General features: G+C 38.0%; 1 protein-coding gene across 2 annotated transcripts; it reads right to left on the bottom strand.

The window, feature by feature from the left end:
• Positions 1 to 2412: 2412 nt before the first annotated feature.
• Positions 2413 to 10009, bottom strand: LZF1 (light-regulated zinc finger protein 1). 2 transcript variants are annotated; one of them, XR_016058069.1, is made up of 4 exons: positions 9669 to 10009; positions 7409 to 7816; positions 7179 to 7324; positions 2639 to 2776 (listed from the first exon to the last, which is right to left on the bottom strand). XR_016058069.1 is itself a non-coding variant. In XM_006852615.4 (3 exons), the coding sequence occupies exons 1-3, from the start codon at positions 9849 to 9851 to the stop codon at positions 2495 to 2497; spliced, it is 873 nt and encodes a 290-aa protein (XP_006852677.2). In that variant the 5' UTR covers positions 9852 to 10009; the 3' UTR covers positions 2413 to 2494. The 2 variants fall into 2 exon arrangements, 1 of the variants encoding a protein (XP_006852677.2); XM_006852615.4 differs by lacking the exon at positions 7179 to 7324 and having other exon boundaries at positions 2413 to 2776.
• Positions 10010 to 10230: the final 221 nt, after the last annotated feature.

The following is a 10230-nucleotide window of genomic DNA, read 5'->3' as shown; positions in this document are numbered from 1 at the left end:
CATTTGGAGATCAAGCACAAATAGTGGTTGGATGGGGATCTCTCTCTCTTGGTTGAACTGGAGATATCTCACACACACACATACCCTCTCTCTATCATGTTGCTCCAACCCTTCCAAAAAGGAGAGTAGCCGTAAACCCGTTCGTGCCTGCTTGCATATAGTAGTTGTGAGGGACACCACTCATGGTGATAGCGCTCCACACTCTAGTCACCAACGTGGTTTTCATTTTCACCATTAACACCACCCCACTAACACCTTAAAAAAAAAACTAACCCTCAATCTACTTGAAAAAAACAGGTAGTGGCCTATCCTCCTTACCCGCAAAAAAAAAAAAAAACCATCTCCACCGCCATCCCGCTATTGACTTGGTGATAAAACTATACAAATACAGAAGCAGGGCAAGGAGCCCTCCCCCAATGGTGCCCCTACAAGGCCCGCCCAAGCCCAATATACTCAGAGAATATAAAAAGAAAACGCAAAAAAAAAGAGAAAACGGTCATATAGAGCCAACCCCGTCATGGCTTCCGCCCAAGCCCATATGGCCTCGCCATGCCGTCGTGGCTTCGCCTCTTACCACATTTTATAGCATAAGCCTTATTTACAGAGCAAGGCCGCCCACACCCGAACCAAGCCAGCTGGCCCATTGGCAGCCCTAACTAGATGGTGCATGGGATGGTAAGGAAAGGGCAACCAAAAACAGCCAGTACCAAAAGCAACCAGTATTTTAGTAGCCACCAAGATGCAATTCGCCTAAATTGATCAACCACAGATAAATCCAAATAGGATTTTAATATGGACTTACTACTACCGTTCGACTCTTGATAAAAAATAGCTTTTTAAATAGGATTTTATCAAGAGAGCCACTCACCGTTTGATATTAGATCCAACGTCTCAAAGTATTTTATTTTTAGTTTTATTAATACAATTTTTCTGAATATGAAATTTGATACGTGTCATCTTCTCATTGGGGCATACCAATAAAAAATATTAAAAATAATTTTTCGATAAAATATAATGACCGAAATACTCTTTAAAACTTTCAAAGGTATTTTGGTCATTTTATTTTATTAAAAATATTTTTTTTATATTTTTTGTTCGTGCGAGTTTAATAAAAGAATGGACGTCCAAAAATTTGATGTCAAAATAATTTATAGAAAAAAAATTAAAAATGAAATAGTGTGTAGATGTGATATTGTGATTGGGGCAATCTTAACCCTCCATTAAGAAATGGACGGTTGAATAAAAAGGAGGATAGAACGCCTATGTTTTAAGGGGAACATAGAAAACCTTCCCATATATATATATATATATATATATATATATATATATATATATATATATATATATATATATATAAGAAAAAATTTATATAAGGATGCAACCTTATAATGTAGAACTACGGATGCCCCTCAAAAAACTATCGGAAAGGGTCGTTTTAACATTGAAAAACCATTTGATTGATCTTCCCAATATCGCGATGTATGACTATGAAAAATAAAAAGATTTGAAGTCTAAGAAATAGTGCATTTTACAACATATTATCTACACCGTCTATTTTCGAAATTTTCATATGTTTATAGATGTACTTGATTTTAACCATTTTTGAAATTTAAAATTTTATAATTAGATATAAAAATAGTTTTTAAAATAATCCTAAGAACATTTTACATCAAAATTGTAAACCATATTAAAATTTGAAGGTACACCTTACATCTACACCTATGGATGCATCCGTATGCCAACTGTACCTATATATATATATATATATATACTGAAAGATGATGGACATAATGTATATAAAAATTGTTTGATGTGACCTGGACCGCATAGAAAGTGTAAAGCAGCATTCCTAAAGTTGTAGGTGTTCCGTCTAAAAAAATAGAAACTAAATGTCCAAATGTTTTCTTGCTAGAATTATTATTTCCAATTTTAAATTTTACTTATTTTTTCATATTCATTATCTCCATGCTAGAGATTATATGACCTTAAAAATTAAATCTTAAAATCCATCTCTAAAATAGATTTAGTAAAAGGCCCGCAGATCTACATATGTAAGCTTGGCGACATAGAAACTGGGTCCTAATCCAAAACACCATTGGTCAAATCAAATATGAATGGTGCCAAAAATCCCTAGAAAAAGCACATTTTAAAATTCAAATTCTTTTTTTTTTTTTTTTCATATTTATGATCAGCTTAGATGATGAATTCCTAAAATTTTGGATAAAAAATCCATTTTTAAGGTGATTTTTAGAAAGGAGCCGCACTTGTACATATGAGTCACCTGATCCTATATATATATATATATATAAATATATATATATATATATAAATATATATATATATATATATATATAGATAGATAGAGAGAGAGAGAGAGAGAGAGAGGGGGGGGGAGTGTGAGAGAGAGCATAATTTACCACCACAGAAGAAAGAACACTAAGGTGCAAACTTTACACAGTTTTCCAATATGAAGTACCCTAGTTAAATTGAAGACTCAAATCTGCCTTCTACGCTTCAAGGCAATGCGTTCAGGGTAGTTATCCTGCTCAGGATAAGAGATATCAGGTACAAATACCGAATTATTGCTAATTTCATGATCATAACAAGAACGGAGGCCTAAGCCTCTTTGCCAGTGAAGCCCTGAGGCAGTTGGAGGAGAGGGGGTCTTCAGCTTCACATCAGGCACCTGGAAAAGGTACTCTTCCATGCCTATATCTTCATCAGCAGGATAAGAACTTGGAGCCCAATTGCTCTCTCCAAAATTTGATGCATCAGCCTGGTAAGATAATTGAACCAATAAATAATTGAGTGCTATTATTTCCTTTCATAAAGAACAGCTTTATATAAATAAAAAATAGAAGACTTTCAGAACATGAAAAGCATTTCACTCCAGCCATGCAAAATGTAATGACGGTTGTTTTAACAATTGAAGCATAAAATCAATCAGGGTTCTAGCTAAAAAGCCCAGGAAGTGTTGAAAAAACTTACCGGGTATTAAAATGATGATAATGAATAGTTTCCTTTAGGCAAAAACCAAAGTAATGAGATCCCCAAAGGTCTATAAAAAGATGCTAGAAGAATCAATGACATGGTAGACAATATCAAGGCCTGAAGATTCTATTTCTTGGATGAAAATGTAGGTAGTTAAAAGGAGGATTCATATTGAAGGCCCCAGTGGGTTTAAGGTCATAAACCATCTCAAATTGGGTCAAGAATAGTGACTAAAAGCTTTAAAACAAATAGAGGAAATGATGATGGACAAAGAAACAACAATATTTCAAAAGAATTTAACCACAACACTAGCAGGGTTTAATAAAGTTAGCGACAGGGCTGGCAATGGGCAGGGACTAGACCAGGCCAGCCTTGGCGTGAGCCCAGCCAGGATCCCAATAGGACTAGCCGGGGCCCAGCCCGGACCAAAGTGACTCTGGCCCAATCCAGGCCAGGCCTGGCCTAATAATTTATTTCTTTAAAAGAATAATAATAAGGAGAAACATTGGGACAGGCTCGGCCAACAGGGCCATTGCCAGCCCTATTTCATGACTTATTGCAACATAAAAAACCCAAATTTTAAGTAATGAACACAATAAACCTGGGAAGTTCAGAGAGTGCACGCCAGGGCGATGGAAAATTTTGAAAAGCAAAAAAAGATGGATGTAGGTAGGTTGAGGGTAAATTAGCATATTTCCTTTTTGTTTTGTTAAACATCTAGAATGGCCAAATAAAGTAGGGCTGCACCAGACATATTCTAGGATGGTAAGGAGGATGGGGGGCCTAGGATGCACAATAAATTTTGGAAGACAGGATTGGAAACAAAGCAACAGATCCCTAATCCTCACACAGCATCCAAGTCTATCATCTGCCTAAATGATTTTTGTTGACAAAATCAATTCATACATCATATTAAAGATTTTATCCAAACTTAGGTCAATACAGAGCTTTCGTTAATGAATCATGAGCATCTTAGCATCTCAAGGAAAGGAGTCAAAAGTAGTCCATGTGTTAGTCCAAGGTGCTCTTTCCTAAAATTTTCATGCTTTTTTTTAATGGTAACTATTTCATACTTAGTTATTAGGTCCAACAAAGCACCCACAGATTAATTTGAGCAATCTACGGTTACATATAACCTTTCGAGGTTAGTTAAGGCCCCATGTCCCAAGGTTTGCTGAAGGGCAACGAACACAAGGGCAGTGGTCTTCACGGTAACAACAGCAATTTGCACTATGGAGCACTTAGAAGGTACCATGGAGGGCACAAAATACAATTGGGACGATTGACTTGAGGTTACTTACCCATGGTAACTTTATTATTTTGGCACTCTGAAAACAAGGAGTCTGGTACAATGCCAAGTATTGTTCTATGAATCCCACACAATACTCATATACCATTTGAGAGGCCAAGGGATGACCGAGGCTGCTTAATACTGCGGCTGCGTACCACTCAAGTATTATTGAAATTAGGAATAATGGGGGATTAGCTAGGATAAAGCTCGGATGATGATGATAATAATGATGTGTAATGGGAGAGTGGCTTTGATTCTTCTTCCTGAAGAGTTCAATGGGATTAGTTGAACCAAGTAAATGAATTTTAGTAACTTTTTCAAGCACAAGCCGTGCAAATTATGGGGTACCTTTCTCTGGCAGAGAACTGTCCACGTACTCCTCACACAAACTACCGAAGCTGTTGAGTAAGGGAATTGAATACCGGTGGATCAAAAAATAATTATACGACAAAAACATTTCCCATGATAAGGATATTAAACACCTTTTTAGGGTGGCAATTGGACTCATTTTCCTAAATAATCAGGATTGCTTTAATAGGGATGCTAAATTTCTCAACAACACTCAAGTTGGACGGAACATTTACCTGCATACTAGTGAATAGTTTAGGGAAATGTTTGTAATTAAAGAACAACAAAATAAAGGACCTATTCTCCGGCAACATAACCTGATTTGAGATCAGCTTGATATGTTGTGGTGCAACAGATACCGTACTTGCACAATCCGTCTATTTAATTATTTCATCCAAGTCACAAGAACATGACCCACAATGACATTTGTCAGGGAGTGGAGGAACTTGGGGATCTGCATTACGCTATATAACATCCATTGCAAGGTCTTGATTTTTTGTCTTAATACTTTATTCACCATCAGACAAATGATCACAGTTACAAGATTCTTCAAAATCCTAAAAGAACTGGGTTTTCCATAGTCCTCACAACCTAAGTCAGGGATTCACTTTAGTACAGAGAGAGTTGGAATACGATGCAACGCACTTCCAAAAAGAGAGAGCTAGAATAAGTAAACAGTGCTACACAAAAAACACGTTCAGTGTCCCATTAGTGACATAGGAAACAACCATCTTGCATCAATACAGTACAAGAGTGCAATATGCAGTGGCACCCCTCAGTGGTCTGGAAAGAAGGCAATATTAGTGCAAACCTCCTGCATTATACTACTTGAATATGGGTCACAACATGATTTAGGGGCGATGACTTTCCTGCTACCATTGAAACCCATGAATTACTTGGGAGGTTATCATATCATATGCTATATGAAGAAAACTCCAATGTAGTGGTTGCAATTCCTTAGAAACCTTGCACTTCTTCTCCAATGGTTTACAACATGGTTTGACTATACAAGAACTGCAATGAAAACTTTCCCAGTATATGCAATTTGAACTCCATTGAGCAGCTTTCAAAAATAGTACTCGTTATCCAATTTGGTCATTGCCTAAACCAACTCGATTTGCAGAATTAAACCGTCAATGCAAACAAACTCAGGCATATTTTCCAATCTCTTGTGTGAAAGAAAAAAAGAATAAAAGAAAGAAAACCTCTATAACGGGATTCGAACTGGACTTGTACCCATGTCACAAACCAATCCTAGCACCTTGGGAAACACCTTTTTTATGCCAAAACAATCTAAAAATTATAACGATACCAAAACACTCGCATATTTGTAAAACTCACCACTAAATTAGGTAAGTTGGCTTTGACGAGTTTATCTAGCTCAGAATTAGTATTCATTTACCGTCACCAGGTTCATGGAGGTTCTCAACAGAAGCCATTTTGAGTTTAGCTATGTAATACAGAATATGGCTGTTGGCTTAAGATGATGTATTCAACTAGAAATAGAGTTAGCTTTCCCCATAAAAGCTAACACAAAAAACCTGTATTGGATTTATGCAGAAAGAAAGAGAATGAGAGGACATCTGAATATGATTTACTTCTGCTATGCGACTGACAAAAAGCTAATATGGGATACCATATTAAGATAGACACCAAAGGAGCAACATTCACACTAGATGAACTCCAAATCATTTTGTGTAACTGGTACAAATGCAATATTTCATGATACTAGAATAAGATCAACTCATACAATAGGGTCAAGGTGAGCTTCCTCTAGCCACTAGACAGTCATATTCACTGGAAAGAAAATGCAATCCTTTTGCATATAAAGAAAAGCTCCGAGGTCCTTTTCATGTACTTAACCCTTACAACATTTTGCTCTAATACTCTAGAGTATTTGTTTGAAGATATGAGATTTCTCTCAAGCATCTGTATGATTTCGATGAGGTTCCCGATAATGTGTTGTTCATGATATCCATGTAAATAGTTGCTGAACATTTTGTGGCATTGTAAATGCAACGGAGTTATGAGATTATGCACAACCATTCTAAGAAGCGCTCAAAATAGATATATAATAATCTCGTCAAATAGGACAAATATATTATTCTCCAATATGATGAAAAGAAAAAGATTATACAAGGCTACAGGCTTACACTGTAGTAAAAGCCCCTGTGGGAGATAAGGGTCTATTGGACCCCAAATTTCACACACATGCAGATCTCATCTAGGCCAACAAAATAAAACAAAAAAAAAATGCAAAAAAGAGGGAAATAATCCGCCATTTTTGGTGAACGAAGGCTGTCCATTTGGTGGACGATAAAACTCGGCCTCCAAGGACTCAAAATCATTTTTTTTAATTTTTTATTTTACTCTATTTTTTATCTTCTTTGCAAAGCCTATACACTAGAAATTGTTCGGTATCCAAAAAAGATACACATACTAATTTCTAAAAAATCGCAAATAGCTCTGCCCGTTGAAGAAGGGCAACACAGATTATAATCCAGTCGACTATGGAAAGTTGAAAACTATAGTCAACTAGAGTCCTCACCATCCAAAGAAATGGTGAATAGTAGCAGAAAAAAGCAGGAGCCACCAGAATCAACTGTGCCCCAAATAGTGGATCATGGACTCTCTCTCGATCACTATGCAGCACACTTCATTGGAAAACACTGACCCCAATTGCAATGGTTTCCACTGCACCACATATATTTATACATACGTCGCCTAAATGGGAAATTTTTAAAAAAGAAAAAAAGGATAAAGAAATATAGTATCTACCTTAGGAGACCCTGAGTATACAAGTCCATAACTTTGGCTGATATCCGGCAGGCTGAGAATCTCATCTAAAGGCCAACTTGGTAAGCATTCAGCAGGCTGTCCACCTGAAAAGGAAACCCTATTCAATGCCAAAGAACCATTTCCACCAATTTCCCGACTGAATTGCTCCTTATTAACTCCACTTGAAGAAATTTCGAAACTTCTTCTTGCATTAGGCTTCTTGGTTGAAGATGGACTATTTGGCACAACAGGTGAAATAGGCTCAGCGGGCTCAAGCCCAACTTTTACACCAGTAAGCAGGAACCTCTGATGGGCCGACACATAAGGGCTGGTTGAGTGTATAGCAACATCACATTTTCGGCAAAGCAACGCACGGTCCTCCAAGCAAAAGAAAAAACCCGTTGTCTCCTGTAAAAGGTGAAAATAAAAGGGATCACATTAATACCCGATGGAAAAGGCAGAGTATAGTCATATTCCACTGGGTCCAGCAATGTAAATTTAAAGGATGGCTAATTATGCAAACACAGGGGCAGCCTCCACTATAGGACATAACCCCAGTGGTGGGTCTCTCTCTCTCTACACGGTTACATTGGACAGTGATGACCCCATGAGACTTGGTTTCCCAAAGGCCATGGGATTAAAGTACATGTCTGATGAAAGGATACAATGTATAAACAATATTCTTCTTTAATAAATAGCAACTCACTAAGCATGGGGAAGTACTGCAGGTGAAAACTATAAAAGAAATGCCAAATCCAAACTTTCTGAATGAATCACATAGAAGATTAGAGAGGCCCAAGATGCCCAACCCCTTCCACCTCCTCTTAACCTTCCTATAACCCTTGCTTCCTTTGCTCAACTTTTTGTCCACGAGCTTCCCCCTCTCTCCACACTATCCTCCAACACGAGCTTCATCCCCTCTCTCCCCCATGCCTCGACGTTAAAAACCATTAATCTTAACCAACCACCACTGCTATGACATCATATCACCTAGAGCCTCTAACCCAGCCCATATCTCTCTTCTCCCCTTGTATCACAGCTACATATACATCATACAACCCCAATCCCCAAGTCATTGAATCCCCAACTCATGAATCCCAAAAACCCCAAACCATATCACTGACCACACAGAACAACCACCAGCATTCCAACTTCCCAATCCAGCGGACTTCTCCTCCAGCTTCACTACACATAGAAGGCAGCTTCATCAAGGAGAGTCTAACCTACTGCAAACTCTACCATTACCATCTCCCATCCTTTCAGACAAGATATCAGGGGCATTCAGCAGTGGGCAATCACAACTTTGTGTTCCCCTCAAATCAGGGCCCTTTCCAAGGGATACCTCTTCTCTTTCCCTTCCAATACCTGCTAACAAAAGCGGGAAAATATGTTTGTGGTGACTTCCTCCACCGTTTGCAAGACAAGACTATGGATCGACAGGAGCAAAATCCGGGGTCATGCATGGCACAAATACACCTTCAAGTGCCACCTTCAAGGCCACAGGAGACAGCTATGGCGAATTCCATAGTGTGGACTGGAAATTCCTTAGCCAACTAAATTAGGGTATTACATCCTAACACAAACCATCCCATCCAAACCTTATTCCGAAAGCAATTTTTCTCAAAATCCGAAACCTAGGATATTACATCGACATCCTCTCCCAACAATCCAATCCCAAACCAGAGAATCCCACTGAAGCACCCCAAACCATTTTACAGGGACCACAAACACCGAACTTACAGACTGAAAATGGAGGGCAGTACTCATACTAATGGGATCGCTGACGTGGCAAAGAGAAATCAAAGATGTTCAAATGGAAAATTTGTGACCCAACAATTGAAAAGTTTAAGATACATCAATTATTATTATAATTTCCTGGAGAAATTTCAGTTAATAAAATTTAGGAGATAGATTCCTCTTTACATTTATACTTTTTTCTTCAGTCTCCACTCTTCCTTCCCCTTGAGGCTTGTTTTTTTTTTTTTGTCATTTGTTAGAACTTCAGTCAATTAAAGAGCTGATTTGTGAAGAATCAAACCTAATTTGCATCACAGAGAGGGATGGATTTTAGCTACCATGCAGATTAGGAGAGAGAGAGTCCAAAACAGCAAGCAAAATATATAAAATATGAAGAAACAAAAAAAAACACGGAATCTCACTGACTTCACCGAAAACCCGAAAATCCAATGACCAGAAAGAGAGATAAACCCAGATCACTATTTTCCACAAATAGGGTAGAGAGAGAGAGGAGAGAGAGTACCTGGCAAATGTCACACTTGGGCATTTGAGAAGAAGAATTCATAAGGCTCACCCTCTGATGCTTCCCAGCAAGCTTGTTCGCAGCATGGACCTTCTCATCACAGCTCAAACAGAGCGCCGCCTCATCTGCACAGCACATTACAGCGGCCTCTGCAATCTCGCAAACATTACACTGTATCTTCATCTTCTCTGCACCAAAAACCCTAAAACCAGCAGCAAAAAAATTAGCAATTTATTTCCTTTCTTCCTCTTGAAGTCTCCGAGAGTTTCAGAGAGAGAACAAAATGGCCTGGGAATTTTAGGGAGAGACAACAGGGATTATTGGGTGCACTGGACCGAGGCGGTAAAATCCCAGAGGTTCCGCAAGTCAACAGGTAGGGTTTTTTAAGGGTTTTTGATGTTTTTAAGACATGTGTTACACTACTTGCTTAGATACTGTGGTTTTATGATTACTGCAAAATATTAAATAGGACGTATATCATGCTCTCTCGGGAGCAGAGTTTATTCTTGCTCCCCGGTTAGAATATTGATTTGGAATATATTTTTTAAATCTTAAATTTTAG

Source organism: Amborella trichopoda, chromosome 1 (genome assembly GCF_054954075.1).
Source record: "Amborella trichopoda isolate Santa Cruz 75 chromosome 1, AtrichopodaSantaCruz75HAP2 v2.0, whole genome shotgun sequence".
Lineage (NCBI taxonomy): Eukaryota > Viridiplantae > Streptophyta > Magnoliopsida > Amborellales > Amborellaceae > Amborella > Amborella trichopoda.
This window is presented reverse-complemented; position numbering and strand designations above follow the sequence as displayed.

Excerpts from the sequence above, each read along its gene's own strand:
- LZF1 (XM_006852615.4), bottom strand. The coding sequence starts at position 9,851 with ATGAAGATACAGTGTAATGTTTGCGAGATTGCAGAGGCCGCTGTAATG. Across the intron at positions 7,817-9,668 it reads CCAAGTGTGACATTTGCCAG|GAGACAACGGGTTTTTTCTT; the intron begins GTACTCTCTCTC and ends CACCTTTTACAG. Across the intron at positions 2,777-7,408 it reads TATACTCAGGGTCTCCTAAG|GCTGATGCATCAAATTTTGG; the intron begins GTAGATACTATA and ends TTATCTTACCAG.